The following is a 20,533-nucleotide window of genomic DNA, read 5'->3' on the forward strand; positions in this document are numbered from 1 at the left end:
AACTTCAAGGGCACCAAAAGCCTAAAAAGATTAAAAAAAAAATACAAAAAAAAAAAAAAAAAAGTTGAATCATTCCAGGACCAAGAATATTTCTGCCTTTATTTCCATCACTCTGCAGCTGCTTTTCACAAAATAGGAAAAAAAAAAAAAAAAAAAAAGCTAATAATTGGCTTCTTTCACCTCCGTTAAGCACGAACAAAAGTGTCAGTTATGTTCAGAAAGCACAAAGTGCACCAATGGCTGCCCGCTAAACCGGGCCAATAGGGACGGCAGACAATGAGCCTGAATCCCACTTTTTCTTCCCCCCTCCTTTGTTGAGGCATACAAAGCCCTTAATTAAGGCCGGCACAAAGCGCTCCCACTGGCTCCGCTCAATAACGAATTACACGCCTGTTTTCCTGAATTTAAAACCAAAGGGGAGAAAATAACAAGGGTCTCCACAGCAGCCTCTGCATGCAGGGCAGGTTTTCTTTATTAATAGATTCCTTTAATACATATATATTTTACATACATTCGTAGCTACGCGCATTTTTGATAAAAATGTAATTTCAGAGATCTAAAAATTTTCTACATTTAATGTTTTACTCTTATAATTCGTTTCATTACGATCATTAGGCCAAGTGCACAACTGCGCTAGTGGTTTCCGATCCGGTCTACTGCGCTATGATAAAGCGTATCGGACACCTAAGAGGGATCGGAAACACCTGGATGAAAGACTATATGCAAATGAGCCCGAGGGGCTCTAGGCTCCATTGATACCTTTTGGGCCCCTCAGGCTCATTTGCATACAATCCTTCATCCTGGTGGTAGATGCCCTTTAAAAGGATGATAAACCAGGGACACTTCCTCATAGATCCAGGCACTGTGACTGTGGTTATCTTCTTATATTTGTTACCCGTGGCCTCCATACTTTTAAAAGTATGCCAAGGAGCCTGAAGAGCTACTGGAGAGGTTACTAGAGCCCCTCCATGCTGCAGCTATACACAGTCTCCCCCTCCCCTCAACCTGATGTAATATCATTGCAGAACAAGAAGTTTCAACAAACTGCAGGAGGGGGAAGTGCTCCTGCACAGTGTAACAGCATGGAGGGGCTGTGGGAACCACCCTAGGAGCCTTTCAGGGTCATTAGAATAATTTTAAAAGTTGAGTTTAAAAAGGAAAGAGGCCATGGATAACAAATATAAGAAGATTACCACAGTCACGGTGCCTGGATCTATGAGTAATGTCCCTGGTTTATCATGCTTGAGTCACCAAGTCATTTTTAGCTGGTCACAGGTTTAGTAGCCCATGCTATGCCTATTTTGGAAATGCCTTCTTCAGCATATGGAATAATTTCAATACTTTTTGTAATTCACATTATCCGACTCCCTGCCAGAGTTTGGTGGGTCCCGGGAGTGGCATCTGCAGCCTGTGTGTGCCTACATCTCCTCATGCATTATTAATCTATGCCACACCATCCCCCTCTCCTGCCTGCTCAATGCACATAACAGGAAGTGGGGAAGGGACCTGGATGAGTGTGGAGGAGAAGAGACTTGGGCACACAAATACTGCAGCAGCACCCTCCCCTGGGGACTCACCGCATGCTGCCGGCAGGGAGCAAGGTAATGCGAAATAAACTTATATAAAGCAATGAAAAGTTTCATAATTCCGGCAGAGGCATTTGAAAAATAGACATAGCACAGGCTATTGGAACGTGTCACCAGCTAAAAAAAAAAACAAAAAAAAAAAAAAAACACAGACATTCTTGGTGACAAGTTCACACCTAAGTTCCTCAGGTTCCGTTCTCCATTTCAGTCATGAATAGTGGAAAGAAATTGCACTGCGCCAGCATCTTTCTTTCCACCTTTAATAACAGAAGTGTAATAAAAGGCATCCTTATATACACTGCCGTCTATGGCGTCTCACCTTATGTAACGGAAAGCCCCGATTCAGGTGTGAACTGTGCCCAAGCCATTCACAAATGAAATGTGCCCCTTCTCAGGAGTTACAGAAAGAGTCGAGCTCATCTGTTCTTTATCGGAGTCTTGGAAAAACAATAGGCGGACTAATGATTCTTTAGTATATGGCTATGGATGGAATCAGACATTGCTCACTAGTTTCAGCAGAGACTGACTCCGTAAAGTGCAACGTGATGGAGGAGAATGCACAGAAATTACAAGCCTACAGAATTCTAATTTAAGATTTGTGAAATATTATAGCTCGGTACAACTCCGATGTTCTAGAACGCAGACGTGTTAAAGGACTTTAGATTTACTTTTATTAGCCGGAAAAAAAAAAAAAGAGAAAAAAAAATGAAATAAAAATAAATAAAATCACTGCTTGCTGTACTGAGGTAAAGCATAATCCGCTGTATTTTGTTACAAGATAATAATGTATCATATTAATTATTAATAATTGTAATATTCAATAAAGCTGTTACATTGAGGATGGGATACAGGCCGGTAGCAGGTCTCTACTCCCAGAGAAAGCAGGGTTAGGTCTAAAAACACACAGCATGCCTCATATAACCCGAGGAATGCCGGCCCTTTATACCTGAAGTACGCGCCAGCTTTGTTATGTACAGGAGCAGGAAATGCTAGAAGGCTTCATGGATGACCTTTCTGCAGCCAAACCAATTAGGTATCAAATGGATTAAATTGCACATCTCAGTTATTACCAGAAATGAAAGCAAACAAACAAACAAAAAAAAAAAAAAAAAAAGGAGAAAAATGTAAAACTATCCCCAAAAAATAAAAAATAAATAATTCTAGATAAAAATTGGCCAAAACTCAGCAAAAACAAGCGAATCCAAGGGAAAATTTTGTCCCACGTTGAATTGACCAAGAGCAATCCCATTATATGAAATATACCTTAAAGGGGTTTTCCCACAAAGCAAAGTTAGGCCCTATCCACGGGCAAGTGCATCGTCCGCCTAATGCCGGGTGCGGTAATTCACGAAGATCGTGCGCCTGAAATCATGAATCTGTCACTTCCCCGCTCAGGTCCGACAGAGTTCACCATCCTTTTTGTGGTGCGCCTTTAACATAGGGCGTGACACAATTTGAAAATTAAATACGGCGCTCGGTCCGAATCAGTCGGACAGTCTGGTGGCACGCCAGTGTCACATGGAGACTAGTGCAGCTGCGCCACAAAAGGGTCACGTGCAACACAATTGCGGCGCAGACACTTTTATATCTGTAAAAGCCTTTTTAGCCATGAAGAAGGTGCACAGTCCGACTAAAGTGCTCAGTGTGACCCTTCGTAAATGTGCCCCTATCTGCGCCTTATTTGGTACGGAAACAAATTAAACTTTTATACCTTTCAAAACTATAAAGGCTGTCCCCGAATTACATACAAGATAGGGTCTGTAGGTTTGTTCTTAAGTTGAATTTGTATGCAAGTCGGAACTGTATATTTTATCATTGTAATCCCAGCCAGGACTTTTTTGGTCTCTGTGACAATTGGATTTTAAAAAAATGTTGGGTTGTCATAAGAATCAGGATTAACCATAAAGCTTCATTACACATACCTGTTATAACTGTTACAGCTGTTTATGGTAGTCTGGGACTAAAGTACAGTAATTACCAATATCCAGGGGTCCTTTTGTAAATAGGGGTCGTCTGTAAGTTGAGTGTTCTTAAGTAGGGGACCGCCTGTATACTACAAAGGAGTTACTTTAGCTGGTTAAAGTTCTACTACATCATTTTATTTTGGTATTATATTATAGCAAAAAAGTCTAATTTTAGGTAGCAGATTATTTCCCATTCTTAAAAAAAGAAAAAAAAAAAATCTACCATCAAAATCCGTCATGATAAACCAGGGGTACTTACTCTTAGATCGTGCCACCGTGACTGTGATAATCTCTTATTTGTTATCCATAACCACCTCCTTTCCAAGATCTACTTTTAAAATTATTCTAATGATCCCAAAGGGCTTAGGAGGGGGGAGCATTACGTGTTCTGGCTTCACAGACTATTACACTGCCTCCCCATCTACTTCCTCTGCACTCGCCACTCCCTCTGCCTAACGTTATCTCACACAGTGGGAGGAGGAAGTGCTCTTTCAGAGTATAACGAGTCGATAACACAGAAGGGCTCTGCCAACACCCCCACCTGAGAAGTCTTCAGACTCATTAGCACAATTTCAAAGTTAATTTTTAGAAGGACGGAGGCCATGGATAACACAATATAAGAAGATCACCAAAGTCACGGTGCCTGGATCTATGAGTAAGTGCCCCTGGTTTATCATGATGGTAGTTTTACTTTAAGACTGGGGAATATGCTGCATGAAATTTGCCTTTTTTGACATAGCATGAAACCAAAATAAAATCATGTAGTAGAACTTCTCCTGAGACACACACCACTAGCTAAAAGGAACCCAGATGTAATATTAGCAACATCAGCCAAGACACCCACTAAATGGAAGCATTGCCGGAGGCTACGACATTATGATGGAGGCTCCACCATCAGATAAAGCTTCGCCGCGCCCACTTGGTGATAGCTATGTGAAGAAGTCGAGAAGATAGTCTCCAATTACAGACAACGCTGGAGTTAGGTTTCTCTATTCAAAGCTGACAACAACTAAAAAGTTGACTTCCCACACATAAATCAAGAGATAAACAGCTCCTGGCCATCACTAGGGGACTCGTCAGCTTTCATTTCCACTCCATCCATATAACTGGGAAGTAAAATGATTAACGACTCTCTGTGGCTAACGAGCTTCTTGGAACTCTATACTCCTGAAGAAGGGGCCCCAGATTCCCTCAAAACAATGGCACAAAAGGTTTTCCATATAACAACGACTGCACTGGTGGCATCTTTGTAACAAAAGCTAAAAACCTGATCAGTTTTTGCTACAGTCTCATGACTTCCATACGCTCTTCGAGGATGGTCACGTCAAGAGGACAAATGGAACTGGCTTACTGAACAAAAAAAAGTTGTGTTAGCACAGCTGGAGAGCGCCTTTGATAACAATTCTTATGATACCTGTATCATGCTGCTGGCTTCTTCCAAGCCTGAGATCTATCCTGTATATTTAACACTCGATATGGGTGGGAATTTCCAGGCTGTGACATAATAGGCAGGGTTGGCCACAAGTTTCAGTAGACCCCTGGGCGACAGAGCCTCTATAGGCCTCTTTGCAGTTAACTCACGTGGCGGCATTAAAATTAAGAAACTAAAAACTGTCTCCTCTTCCCAAAAATATTCCCTAGTTCATCATACCAACAGCGCCAACATGGTTATTTATTTTATAAGGCCCCCCTCACCCCCATGAATTCCTTATGTACAGCCTTATGTGGGCCCCCTCAAAAGCTCTGGGTACCGGCACTTGCCCAGCCCCGATTACAAGGTTCCTCAGTGGATGTTGTAACCCACAGAAGACAAAAATAAATTTGTCTTACTCTGCAATGGGTCAAAAAGATCTCATCCTCCGAGAATAAAGTATGACTTCCGCAGTCAATATTCGAAACACTGTTTAAAAGGACATTACCACCAGGATCAGGGACTGTAAACCGCGCACACTGACATACTGGTGTGCATCCCAACTTTTTTAGGTTCCTATGACCTTTTTTTTTTTTCCCAAAGGCTTTTAAAATTATGCGAATGAGGCAGAGAGGATGTTAATGGGGCCTGGTGCCCCTCAGGCTCATTTGCATAATTCTTTAAGCTTCCTATGCCCTAGTCTTGTGCAGAAGTTCCTCAGATAGTAAATGGTCACCCTTCCGATGAAGGACTCACGTTACAAGCCTATCCAAAGACAAGTAGAAAGTTCATCGCTACTACAGCAGATGCCTGAAATGCTTAAATGCAAGACACACCTTGTGAACTTGTGCCTGAATACATGTGCACTAAAGACTTGCTTGTCTGTTCGTTCACATACAGCTCTAGAATCTACAGTCTCTGGGGGCCAACAAAAAGATGATAATCGTAAAAATAGTCTTTTAGATGTAAAAAAAAAAAAAAAAAAAAAAAAAAATTTAAAAATCTATATTACAGAACATAGAGAGTAAAAAAAAAAAAACCACCCATTTCATCATCACCCAATGGCATCACTGTTGAATCGGCCACAATATGGCTGCATCCCAACAATTTTAACCATATTGTCTAAACTCACTGCCCCCAAGAAATACCTGGACTGGAGCCAGAACGAATGGGCGAGACACAGTTTAGACCAGATTGACCCCTCTGTGGGTTTTTGTAAAACTGAGAAACCAAAAATATGCCAATTATAGAATAAGAATTCCGCCGTAACATCCCATACCGCTTAGTACTAAAGCATTCAGTCACTACAACTGAAAGCTTATTTCTGATTTTTATTTAAAAAAAAAAAAAAAAAAAAGTGAGAAATCACAACATGCCTGATGTTAGGATCAGTCAGTGCCGGAAAAAAAAAAAAAGTTACAACTAAAAAAAAAAATTAGGAGGGGAATGGACCAAAAATTTAGGTTCAGCATCCTCCTAACCCAGACATGCTGCCGCAGCCATGGCTGTGATTGGGCCAGGAGGGTCCACTAGGTGTACCTAGCCAATCAGAGCCTTGTCTAGATGCTAGGGGCAGATTACCTGCTCTGTAGCCCATCAAGCAACATCTTTGTGTTAGGCGAACCTGAAGTTCAGACAGATTCATCTGCAATTTTCCATAAGGGACAACTATGCATAAACATAACTGGATATTGAAATGTCCTGCATAAATGTTGCCCTTAAAAGCCTATCACTAAAGCACAATTATTTAATAATTAGCACATTTTCACACTGCTTGACTCTGGTGCACCATTGGCTGGCCTTAGCCGGTGCAGAATTTTGCTTCAAAATGCCCCATCTCAAGCCACATCCATGGGTGGCAAAAATTTAAGTATGTCAAATTTCCTGCCACATTCTAGCCCCAGAACACAGAATTTACTCAAAAAGTAAAACTATATGTGGCCCAACAAAAAAATGGCCAACATTTGTAAGGTCTTCATTCCATAGAGGTTATCAGAGACAGGAAGATATCAAAAATGGCTTCAAACAATCAATCAATCTCTGGCTGGCCAAGTGTGGCCACATGTGGCCAGTAGTTGGCTGTATGTCCATATCCAGACATCTTTTCCATGTCAAAACCTCACCAGCAAGACCTAGCAGAGTGGGAACCTGATAAGCAGCGTATCCAAGCATGTTATAGGCGGAAACACGAATCGGTAAGCCACAGAATGGAATTGGTGGGGGAAATTACCAATAAAACCACCTAAATTTACATCCATTCTGCTCAATGCCGAACCCAACCCACGACAACCCACTTACGGCAAGTCATTGTGTAACTTTTTTACAGCTTTTTGCCTGGGGTCCTTCTTAAAAACACTGAGCACAAGGACATGCTTACCCAAAAAAAAAAAGAAAATCATTCCATCAAATTTGAATCTACACTTGTCTGGAAAGGAGCTCAGGATATGGGAGGAAGCTAAATTTGTCGGACGAGTCAGATGGAAAGACCGAATTAAAAAAAAATTCTCATATAGTTGTCCTCAATATTCAGTTGTTATGAAACCTGTAAAAGACCGTCTAAAACTGCTTCTTACTCGCCAGAAAGGGTACATTAAAATCTTTTTGCATGTAGGCAAAAAATGCTACTAAAATAGGAGGGGGAAAGAAAAAAGAAGAAGAGCACACCCCATAATCCAAGTCTATACCCAGATTTTTTGTATTTCGGACCATGCGAACGCCATCTTGTAAATCAGGCATTAAGAAATTGCCTTTGGCGCTGCACCAACCACTACGCCCCCACCTTAAGGGAAAAAAAAAAAAAAAAAAAAAGCAATAAAAATTTGATTGGCCTTAAACAACATTGCAGTGAACAAAACTTCAGTGAAAACATTTGCAGCAGGAGGCGGATTGCACAAGTTTTTTTTTTTTTTGGTGTTTGCTCTTGGTAGATATTTGACTAAAATTGATTCGCTTGTATTCTCTGCACAAAGGGAACTTTACAAGGTGGTGTAGAATGTATATGTAAGGCAGTGAGGCCCAACGTACTTTGTCAGAGGCATAAATCACATCCCGGGGACAGCTTGAGGCACTGCCTTGTTTGGAAATGCTCACCGAGCAACAAAGTTTCTCCAAACAAATGTTACAAAGGCCAAAGGGCAGAGAAGGTAATTATCGTGAGGAAATCTCTCAATAAAGCCGTGGAGTAGAGAGGAGATGTGATTGTAATGGGGGTTAGTAAAGGTAAACGCCGCCTGGCAAGGGAATCCATTTGCCTTTTCAGTTTTCGACTACATAATGGGCCCCGTGTATCAAAAACTCAAGCTTAGTCTAGAGCAGCCAATCGGAATGGAGCTTCCAACTCCTGGAAACTGAACCGGAAAGACCAAAAGTTAATTACCTTTTGTTACATTGGGTAACGTTTGACCGCCCCCCCCCCCCCCTTCCCCATTCTCAAACACAGGACAGAAATGTAACCCAATACACAGATTTATCATAAAGCTTCAAAAAGTTTCAAAGTGATTTGTCGGCAGTAACCCCTTAAGAGCTGTGCCGTTACATTTCATAGCCATGCTCGTCTTCATTAAGGATTGTGGAGGGCAAAAGTAAAAAAAAATTAGAGGGGGGTACGGGACGGGACCATAACACCATGTTCCAATTCCAACACAGGGCCCATTTCAGTAGTAACCTTTAAAACCGAATGCGTTTATTTTGGCTTTATGCCCCATTTCCAATTCTCCCAAAAAGTCCCACTAGAGTGAGAAAGGACAGACGCGACGGGCACGTGCAGTGCAAATTTCACAAAAATAGAGCATTGGATTATTAAATGAGACACCTGGTCAACCCTTATTACACATCAGACACCATCGAGCCGTAACTACAAGCCTACAACGCAGAGAGAAAAAAAAAAAAATGCTTGCAATGCATCCTGGGAGACAGAGGTTACAAGACACTTGTCCTACACGACTCGAGTAAAATATTAACAGTTCAGCACACGGCGTACAAAAAAAGTTAGTCCCACAAAGCAAACACTGGCGGGAAACCTGCGGCCGTATGTTACAGTTCCCACAGAAAAAGTAACTTTTACACGTTTGACAACATAATGGACAGGACATCGACATAAAGTGACAATACTAATGGCTCTAGACAAGCAAAAAACAAAAGGTGGCATTGTCCCCCAAGTCATCAATATCAGATCGGGTATCCACCAGAAGTTCTGCTTCCAAGTCTGACGTCTGGTCCATCTTGTGACCCGTTTGTAGCAAAATCTTACTCAAGGGTTAGGTCCAAGTTGCAGTACCCAGAACAGCCTCAATACAACGTACAGCGCTGTGCTTGCTGAGGTAGAGGCAGCTAATTACGGTATTTTATTATTTTTTTTAAGATTTCAGCCTCCTGAAACAGCATAATCTTTGGTCAGAAACTCAAACCCCTCTGATTAAATACGGATCATCTACCCAAAAGGTAGGGGATAACAATTTAATAGGAGAGGGTGTGACTGCTGGGACCCCCCCCCCCCCCCCCCACAATCACCAATTAATGGAGAGAAAGGTCCAGCATGCATCCCGCTGCTCCATTCAATATGAAGACCAGTTAAATACGAGGAAGACTGTTCCGTACGAATGTACCGGCTCGAAAACTGAATGTGCTCAGCACTTGATCTGCGAGTTTGATAGCAAGAAACTGGCAAGACAGTTATCTGCAACCCTATCATAGCCAAAATGAGAGTGGGCTTTCCTATGCCCCCCCCCACCACCATCTACTCTCCTCTTACACATACATTATGGTTCCATTTTGTCTGTTTCTTTCATAGTAAAAATGCTAAACACAAAAAAAAAAAAAAAAAAAGTTTTTTTAAAAACCAGAGTGCTAGCCGAGAGCGGTGCACAGCAATTGTCAGAATCTCCCATAGAAGTGAATGGCTTGGTAGAAGGTATACATATGACCAGCCTCTCCAATTAAGAATAGGAACCCAGTTCTCGTGATCGGTGGGGGGTCCAAACAGTCCTGTGGACAAGCAAACTTAAAATACTTATAAAGCTTTCATATTCTATATCGCTGTACAGGTCATGGACGACATCTACAAACACCACAAGACATCACAGAGTAATAACAATCAGACAACACAGTAGGAATGACAGCCCTGCTCCCAAGAGCTTACAGTCTAGGAGAACTCGGTAGAACTGTTTTTCACTGCGGCAGCACAGGGCGATCAAAAACATTTGAGCATATAATGTTAGAGTATTAAAGCGGATTTGTGTATATTGCGCATACACCAGTGCACATGTAGAATCCACTAATGAGACAAAGTGCTGCATGCCTTCCCGGCCAGCCCCACGCCTCTGCCAGGATGGGCAGCAATGAAATATCCCATATGTTTGCTTTGTCAACAAGATGTCTATTGAATGCAAAGCCACATAAGCCTCCTACTGAGGGACTGGGTCAGAGCATTCATGTGTAACCAAGATGCTAATGGGGGATAAAAAAGGACAGTAAATACCATCTTCAGTGAATGGAACTGCAACAATGAGACGGAAACAAGAAGAAAAATAATAAAAAGGAATCTTATAAAAAATACTCTTATAAGAGAAAAGTCTTTTATTACACAATACCAGAAGATGCCACCCAACTAATAAGATTGTGTCTACATCCCTTTGAACCCAAGAGTTTACATGGAAGTAGCAAGCTATAATTTTCTAACACAGCCTTCACCTCACATAAAAAAAAAAAGTTCTGTACATTAGACAATGATGTCTACATCAAACCAACATGAAGCCACCCATGGATACAAGTGCTCGCACCTTCCCCATCACCTGTTACAGAAAAAAGAAGAGATAAAAGCAATTTACTACAATACCCAACAACACTTTACTACAGTTCAAAAGAGTTTATAATCGCCCTCATCAGGAGTCATAGCCGGGACATCTCCAATATGGACGTCTATGGAATCCCCATGTACCAGTAGAACCTGCCTAGAACATACTGTCATCTACACAAAAAACCTGCCACTTTGGACATGGCTTAGAAATTTAGCGTTTCGTCCTTTGAGATCTAATCACAATCACACACCAAGACGAAACAACTTTCTTTGTTTCGGAAAAAGTGAAAACACAAGTACATAGTAGAAACCTTAAAATTAAAAAAAAAAAAAAAAAAAATTATAGTTTTAGAAAGACTGAATAAAACAAATATCCAAATAACCCCCTACAATGGTCAGATATTGGGTATACAATGGTTAGAGCCACATCGATATCAGACAAACGACCAAGCCAGCAAACTATGGGTATTGGGTGACAATTTTAAAACAACAACCACACTTTTTTCGGATTTTGTCAGGTATTGCAGTTCATTCCCATTGAAAATGGGTTTTCCCAAAGAACTGGCAAGTTCTCTTTCCAGGGCCCCTCCCCAGATCCAGTAGTGGCTGTCCAAACTGAACCTCTTTGTTCCCATCATCCGATTGCTTAGCCAAGCCCCCAACCTCATCGGCCATATCTGAATAAATGACAAATGACCACTAGGGCCATCCCACGCATGGTGAACTTGAGATCATCGCTACTGGGAGCTGATGTGGGAAGCCGGGAGCCATTGGGAGAAAAACAAAGTATCCACTTTTATGAAAAGCTACCACTCAGGCGTCTACCCAATTGCCATAATATCCCCTTTAAAGGGCATCTGCCACCAGGATGAAGTACTTATGCAACCGAGCCGGAGAGGCTTCAGGCTCCATTAACACCTATGGAGCCTAGAGCCGCTGAGGCTTATTTGCATACCATCCACACGCCTGAGTGGTAGCTTTTCATAAAAGTGGATACTTTGTTTTTCTCCCAATGGCTCCCGACTTCCCATCTACCCAATTTTCATAATATGCCCTTTTTAAAGGACATCTACCACCAGGATGAAGGACTGTATGCAAATGAGCCTCAGGGGTCCCAGGCTCCATAGGCGTTAACGGAGCCTGGAGCCCCTCAGGCTCAACTGCATACAGTCCTTCCTCCTGGTGGTCGATGTCCTTTAAGTAAATGGGTCTATACACTTAAGGCATTAGAGAAAACTCCGAAAGGAGAAGAGACTATAGAGGAAGAGAAGACGTCTTCTACAATGGACCAGTAAAGGACTTCACAAATGGCAACAAACAAATGGCATCCAAGATCACACCCCTTCCACGAAGGGGGTTACCAAATGGACAGTCATAAACTTACCCTGTTGAAAATGAAAAAGCTGCTCGAAGCAGGAAAAGCTGCAAACCCATGTGATCTGTGCCAGACAGGTGTAACACTTGGGTGGCAAGTTTGCCTCTGGCACAGCAGAAGTTGCATAAACCTCTCCATGGCATCTTGTTCCCTATTGTTTGAATCTCCTATTAAAAAGGCAGGTGACGTAACAAAATTTAGTTGGCAGGCTATTGTAAATTTACACTTGTGGGCGGCAAATAATGCAAAATTTCATCACATTTTATTATATTCTATGTACACACACACAAATACAGTCAATTAAACTATAGCACATACGTTTCATACAGGTCAATAAAGTCCAGTTAAAAAAAATTTGGCAAAAAATACCGTAAATGATTAATAATCTGAATAAATTTACCCAAAACATGTGAAGCTTTTTTTTTTTTACTGAAGTTTTCAAAAAGCTACAAAATTTCCGCCTCTGTTCCCCCCCCCCCCCCAGAAATTGTAGGCAAATCCATTGCCAGTTCTCCACGACACATCCTATGCAGATACGGCTCGCTGACCTTGACACTTCCCACAAAATTCTCTGGTTTCACATGTATAGGAGGGGGAGCATATATTTTGCCATATGTTGATTAGTAGACATAGGTTTAGGTCTTTCCAAATTTGGGGGGGGGGGGGATGGAGGATTTTTCCATTACTACTGCCCCTTTGTAAAAAATAAATAAAAAAAATAAAAAAAAAAAAATTATATATATATATATATATATATATATATATATATATATATATATATATATATTAAACAGTAATAGATAATAATAATAATAGATAATAACCTGGCGTTGGTAGTATGAGGAAAGATTCAAAAATGTACCCCAAGTGGTTGCTGGGATCAGCATTTTTATGGCCAGGTCTGTGCCTTAATCGCATTTGAGGCCATTAAAAACGCTGGTCTGGATTCTTGCTGACCTGAGACCTGATGTGTGTCTTGCTCCAGGTTAAATGAGTTTTTCGCTGCCTCTAAAACTATACGTGCCTGAGGGCAGAACCGTTCTAGATGCCCATGTCAACCAATCAGAGCCAGCTTTAAAGATTCCCAGAGCAGTTTATAAAATGAAAGCTGAGCTCCGATTGGTTTCTCTGGGCAACTAGAACAGTTTAACCTCAGACGCTTCAGATAAATCTCCCCCATCATTTCTAGAAAGTTCAGCTGAACACGTGAGTTTTTTTGTTGTTGTTTGATCCCATCATTCGCTTCCGTGATAACAGACACAAATTTAGGGAAAAGAAGACACTCTACATAAGAGAAAAGAGACTAAAGATCCAGGTGAGTTCAGTCTCCCGGGTGCACACTGATGTGAATCTACATTTGCAGATATTACGAGTGTCCCGACTAGTCGCTGCTTGCTTGTTTACCTTGAAATTCCTCAACCAAGTCTGAGAAATCGCCAAGATATACACAGTGTTTAGTAGGACACACAGGCAATTACATAAGGTCTCCCGGCCTCAGCCTTTTGTTGTGGAGGCTTTTTAGAAAAGCCAGAAAATCCCTAGTGCTAAAACCATTGCCATTGGATACAAAGTGCGGATTATATTGACCCAATACCAAGAGGGATCATTATTGGCACAAAGTAAAAAAAAAAAATATATACATACAAAAAAAACCAAAAAAAAAACAAAGACAAAGTGAAAGATATGAGCAACGTGGATGGGCCGGAAAGTAGATAGTGTCATGAGACCAGCGCAAAATTAAACTTAAAAAGGTCAACCAAGAAGTTGCCAGAAATCAGACTGTACCCAAAATGTGTAAATATGGCGTAAGCTATCCAAATAGGAATTGAAAAGTTAACCACAAAATGGGCGACTTGGTCAAAAAAAAAAAAAACTTTGTCCAATAGTCAGAAGAACGATCTTCTGAAACAACTAAAGAATTTTTTGGCCACCAAAGATCTTCTCTAGAAGGAATGTTCACGCTTTACTGGCTGCCACGGAAAACTTTTGGTCGATCTGAACAACTGTAAACCAGCGTGTCCTAAAATATGTACCCAAAACGGTCACTAATCAGACAATTCGTTGGCCTTCAACCTCATGAACTTACTTCCATCATCTCAATAATAACAAAGTGTTTCGAATTGCAGATGGGACCACGTTGGCCAGGACAACCAGGATCCTTAAGGTAACAAACTCACTGCATATTCTGTGTTATGCAGTGTAAGGATTAAGGGTTAAAACATTCTTTTGGATCAAGAAGGATTCCTAAAAGAACCATAGACTGATCCTCTGCAAGATGGCTGCCAATACAGGATATAAATCAGTAATCTACAACGACAGAACAACGATTTCTGCCTCCAATTATTGGATTATAATCTCATGTCAACTGGGAGGTCATATATATTTGGTCAAATCATACACAGATCTTTGGGATTGATGGAATGAAGCGATTAAATCCCATATAAAAGCCGTTAATAATAACGCCAGATGACATTCCACCCAATTAGAGATCGAATGGAGCCATCTTTTGTGCGGCCAAATCCATAGTCTCATAAAAAAAAAAAGAAGGCAATATAATTTAGGTTTCTATTTAATAAAGCTGAACCTAGATTGCTAGGCTGCAAAGACCCATACAAATGGAAAGAGCTAAAAAACCACAGGATAATTAAGGGGACTGCAAGTCCTAGGAAACCAAGCGGGGAGAGGGGGGGGGGGGGGATCCTCCTCCTGCCAAACTGCTGACCTGTATCGCATCTGGAGTCAGGAATAAAACTCACATTGCTTTAATTTATCGCCAGGGTAGGGTATAGAAGACGGCTGACCATGAAGATGCTAACTATGAAATATCCTTGGAAAAGGCTACAGTACAGATTGTGCCACATTATGTAGATAATGGCTCCACTTCCGATGATAAAAAACATTCCTCAAACAAGGTCAGCATTTTAGACAGTCTTAAAACTCTTCATACAAGCGAGGTCACCCACATAAGAGATGGTTGAAGAATCATTCAACAATCTGGTTGGTTAAACTATCAGTATCATGAACACATACGAGTATGTTGTAGCCCGTATTGGTGGCCAAAGTTGTCCAACCTGGCCAAAATTGACCTTAAACTCCATCTGGGAATGGTCTCATAACTTTGTAAAAGGTAACCAATACACCATCAACAGTTGGCCGATTCTTCCATGAACACATGGTTCAGTCAAGACTTTGAGGAAGCCTACGCCAGACAACTCTGGTAGTGCCTCATCTCCAGGGCAAACAAGAAGTCCCTGTACAAAATCTTGACATCCCCAATCTTCCCTCCTTTCGATAGATAAGAAACACATCTCAGCCAACCAAATCATAGCTATTAGTCAGTCAACTGGACACCTTTCAATAGAAAAAAAGTCTATACTCAGACCACGAGAGAATACTGGAGGACAATGTCAAACGTGGTCATCTGCTCATGAGTCAAAATCAAAGGCTCATTCTTTGTAAAACATCACCTGCCACACAATGTTGTCAACTAGAGTCTAATATGTAGGGGAATCAAATGAGGTTCTCCAACCACAACAAGACAATTGACAAACAAGAACAATCTACACAGGTAATATTAGTATTAAGTAATCCTCACTCTGTGGTCACTAGACCTCCAGCAAGGACAGAGGGCCAAACATGGTCACATTCTTCTGTGGAAGATTAATGCAGTTTAAAGAGCAGTAACATCAATAGTCAAATATTTGCTGCAATTTTGAGAAGATCACATCACAAAACCATACTATATCCACCAGTTTGGACAAAACAGTATAAAAAGTGTACACAAAGTCACGAGCTTAGACAACCAACAATTTCAAGATCAGAGAACTTGTGGTGGTCGTCAAAGATCTGGATGCCCTTTGCCGTGTTCAACAAACTTTCACCGAACCAAATGGGAACCAAATGAAGGTCCCATCATTATGGACTCACATGAGAAGGATCATGAAGCTTTGAGGTCACATCAAAACTGTCAGTATCTGTGCCCTTTCATAATATTTTCACGTATTACATCATAGATGATCCTTATTAGCAATAAATATTCTGACGAATGACCATGACACAGATAATCTGGGACATCTACGGTGCTAGAAATTATGTGTGCGTGTCTCTATTGTATACACATATGATAGGTGTGTAACATATATCACAGATGTTCTATAGGTGCAATGAAGCTTTTATTGGGACACATTCCCTAAAGAGAGTTCTAGAGGTAATGGACTGACACAGGAGATAGAAGAGCCTCAAGAAAGTGTCAGAGTAATAAATTGCCTGTTAAATGACACCCGGTGATCCTTTACAGACCCTCGTGGCTGCGTAACAGCTGTGGGACTACATTACCCAGTATCCTATGCAGCCAGCTGGACAGCCACAGGTTAGTCTCATTCCACCCAACATCTGGCCATGGAAGTCTAAGGGTGCATTCACACATCCAGTTTTTGAAGCCAAAAGCAGGTTTGGATTATAACAGGCCAGAACAGATATCGAATCCTCCTCTGTTTTTCACTCCACTCCTGCTTTGGCCATCAAAAACTGCATCATAAAAACAGTATGCACCCCAAATATTGCCATATACATACAGGAAAGTTGTTTGTTTTTCCATTGCGGATAGTTCATAGCACATCTGCCAGAATTCTGGTTGATGTTTACAGCACTATTTTGCCATATACATTGCAAGGGGCAACATTTGCATTCAAAATTTTAAATATAAAAATATGGATCATAAACCAATAATGCAGCCAAATCCACTGTGAATGAGATTCTGCAGTAGAAAATTTATACATCCAGTAAGAACTTATCCCAAAAGTACACAAAAAAAAACACACTATAGAAGATTCTACAGCACAGAAATTCCATATTTTCACACCTCTATCTTCTCCCCTTTTAACACCAGAAGTTGGGGAGCAGAAAAAAAGCCTGCAATGTGAACAGAGCTTTGACATTCCTTGACCAATATCAATACATAAACTGCAGATCTCTAGACTAAACAAGTCAAACTGTAACCAGCTAACAGTAGTGGATACATAATCGCTACACTATGTCCTTGGTGTTCTCCATATAAATTCCAGGGCCAGGTAACTACTACGCCTAGAGGATTTTGGGTTATTTACAATCAAGGTCTATGAAATGTGTAACTGCGGGGTCAACGGCTGCCGCAGTGGTCTAGGATACAGAATTTTAGCCATTGGTGATCTACAGCCACCTGCACAGCGACCGGGTGGGAAGCAGGGGGGTGGGGGTCACTGGGGGGTAATTGCAGAATGACTTCAACAATATTGTGTTCTGAAAGAAAGACTTGTCAAGCCTCAGCCTTAAAAAGACAGATCCTTACATTAGGCAGGACTGGGCACACTACAAAAGTATTAATAAAGCGCCACCACCATAGAGAACAGCAAGAAAATGAGGGAGAATAAGACTATAGAAAGAATGTACAACATTAACACTACAAAACAAAAAGTATAACAAATAAAAAAAACTTTGAGAATAGAAGATACACAACACAAATCTGTTACAATACTTCACATATTTGCCATCACCCCAAATTTTCCACATCGACTGCAACTCAGACCAGAGATAGATGAATACAATATCTATAGATGGATATATGGCACATAGATGGAAAAATGTATAGACAGATATGACAGGATGGATGACAGAGATAGACAGATCTTTATTCATCCCAAAAGGCAACGTTTTCTTTCTTGTCCAAACAAATAGGATACAAACAAAAACAAAGTAACCAAATAACAAACAAAATAGAAACATACATAAACATAATAATACATTGCTGCATCCTGCACCCACCGACTACTCCAGTGGAAAGTGTAGAGTTGGACATACGGATTGCAACCCAGCTTTCTCATGAGCAGACAAAAAAAAATAAATAAAACATACAACAAGTTAACACCTTAATCACAAGAAGAAAAACTGCTGTTGACTTTTTGATTTGGGGGTGAAAACAAATAACACAACTTTGTATGTAACATATAAAAGTTATATAGAGCATGTGATACAGATAATAAAAACTGAAATACAGGCAGTCCCCTACTTAAGGACACCCAATTTACAGATGACCCCTAGTTACAGACGGACCTCTCTGCCCCCTGTGACCTCTCTGGATGTTACTATAGTCCCAGACTGCAATGATCAGCTGTAAGATGTCTGTAATGAGGCTTTATTAATAATCCTTGGCCCCATAACAGCAAAAAAATGTGAAACTCCAATTGTCACCGGAGCAAAAAAAAAAAAAAAAAAAAAAAAAAATTTGGTCTGGTCTGTAACAATTATAAAACATACAGTTTCGACTTACAAACCATCTTGTACGCAACTCAGGAACTGTCTGTACATTCAATAAAAAGAACCAAAAGTTTTCATATTTCTACCACTTCCACAATGGTGGACGGACGTACAGCGCCACAACGAGGACACTCAACGCATAGTGTAATATAGAAAGCTAAAGAAAAAAGTTAAAATATAATTATAAAAACTGTAATAAATGAAGTCTGGGTAAGACACCACAACAACCCATCCTATACTCTGCTCTACCCATATACCCGGGACCACAAACACAGCGAGATAGTAACCAATCACATCATACCCCCATCATGACAGATGGAGAATGATCGTAAATATTTGCCACACACGGGGAATATATCCTGTAGATTTACCCCCATAGACCAAAAACATGGAGAAGTGAATATTTTAGTTTATGGCGTGTCAATCTATGCTGGAGATTTGCACAGGGAGAAATTGGGGTCAGATCCTGGATAATCTGGGGCCATTGTTTTACCGGAACGGTTTTGGTATTGACACATGAGTGACGCTCGTATTCTAGAGCAGCTCCCCAATATCTTGACCCCCTCGGAATTGAAACATTTGTATCACCTCGAGTCCATAAAGATTAGACATGCTGGGAGTAGTAGTATCACCCAAGATTCTCGGACGCTGCAGAACACTTCTCTGTACTTTGTTGATGTTTTACTGGATACAATGTAACACCAGGGACCTACTCAAGAACAAGCGGGTCAATGTCACTTGGAGGGTACCGTAGTTCAGCGGAGGTCCAGATGTTGGACACTGAAGTCCCCATATGATGCACGGCAGGAAAAACAAGTAAGATCAGCAAAATAACGACAGGACCTTGTCTAAAAGGCGATAAAACAAGCAACTGGCGTGACGCCATCATGATCCTTAAACCGCAAACACCAACTTCTAGGTGACCCTACACCCTGTCCAGACTCTAATATAGTGTCAGCAAAATAACCAGATCTTCTCCAAAGACGTAAAAAGTCACCGGGCAAACGTCTCGCTGGTAGTTACGGTATCATTAATAGTTAATTTTATGACCACCTAAACCACAAACACCAACTTCTAGGTGACCCTGTACCCTGTCCAGACTAATTATCCACCAGCAAAATATTGTCCAATCAGCAAAATTACCACCAGATCTTCTAAAAATACGACAAAACATGAGGTTCTCTCTACAAGTCACTGGGCAAATGTCCACTTTTACCTATGACGGTCATTACAGTATCAATATTAATGGATTTTATGACCCTCTAAATCATGAATAGACACTTTCAGGTGACACTACACCCCATCAAGTCTATTGAAACCTAATTTTGTAGTCAGCACCTCAAGACAAATGGATGACAATGAAGTTTAGAGTGTAATGCAGAACCGCACTGTGTGAATTAGGGGCTTCTATACTCACAGCATGTTGGTGAAGGCGCTCAGCCCCTCGGGCACGGCCACCAGTCCTCTCCCCGAGCAGTCCACTCCTCTCTCCGCGTTACAGCGACACGGCACGGGGCAGGGGGGCGGCGAGGAGACCCCGCTGGGCCCACCTGAAGCAGGGGAGACCGACAACAAGAGCAGCAGGAAGGCGCCCGGCGCCCAGAGACCCCCGGGACGGCTCATCATCCTCAGCAGCCAGAGCCCCCCGTGTATGTGCAGTATCGCGCCCGGAGCCCGCACTTCTATCGCAGAAAGAAACAAACAAGACCCCTCCGCCACCTCCTTCTCCTGCAGCCGCAGCAGCGCCCGCTCCTACAGATACAATGTAGCCGCTCCGGCCATTGCGCTCCCCTCCAGCGCCGCACGCCAAGGTGCATGCTAATGAGCGCCGCGGCTCCCATTGGCTGGGACGCATTCATATGCAAATTCCAGCACAGCCGCGACCGCCCGCGCTCCCATTGGCTCGCGCTCGCGGAGAGAGAGAGGGGGGGAGAAGGGGGCGTGGCGCCAGGCGCCAGGAGGAGGAGGAGGAGAAAGTGGCGGGATCTGTCTGGAAACTACCGCAATATTTATTCTGTCACAGCGACGACCACCCTGAGGAGCAACCGCACAGTGTGGACTCTGTCACCCCCTCAGGGTGCGTCCACAGTTTTTAATGATCAGTTCTCACTC

At 41.7% G+C, this 20,533-nt stretch overlaps 1 protein-coding gene across 1 annotated transcript in view; it reads right to left on the reverse strand.

The window, feature by feature from the left end:
* LGR4 (leucine rich repeat containing G protein-coupled receptor 4) overlaps positions 1–20,246 on the reverse strand; it is a 69,269-nt gene extending 49,023 nt beyond the window's left edge. Inside the window, exon 1 of the mRNA XM_072118556.1 lies at positions 19,839–20,246. Coding sequence (XP_071974657.1) covers positions 19,839–20,047 — 209 coding nt within the window. The 5' untranslated portion in view covers positions 20,048–20,246. The remainder of the gene's footprint in view (positions 1–19,838) is intronic.
* Between the last annotated feature and the right edge of the window lie 287 nt (positions 20,247–20,533).

This window comes from Engystomops pustulosus, chromosome 7, assembly GCF_040894005.1.
Source record: "Engystomops pustulosus chromosome 7, aEngPut4.maternal, whole genome shotgun sequence".
In the NCBI taxonomy this organism is placed as follows: Eukaryota; Metazoa; Chordata; class Amphibia; order Anura; family Leptodactylidae; genus Engystomops; species Engystomops pustulosus.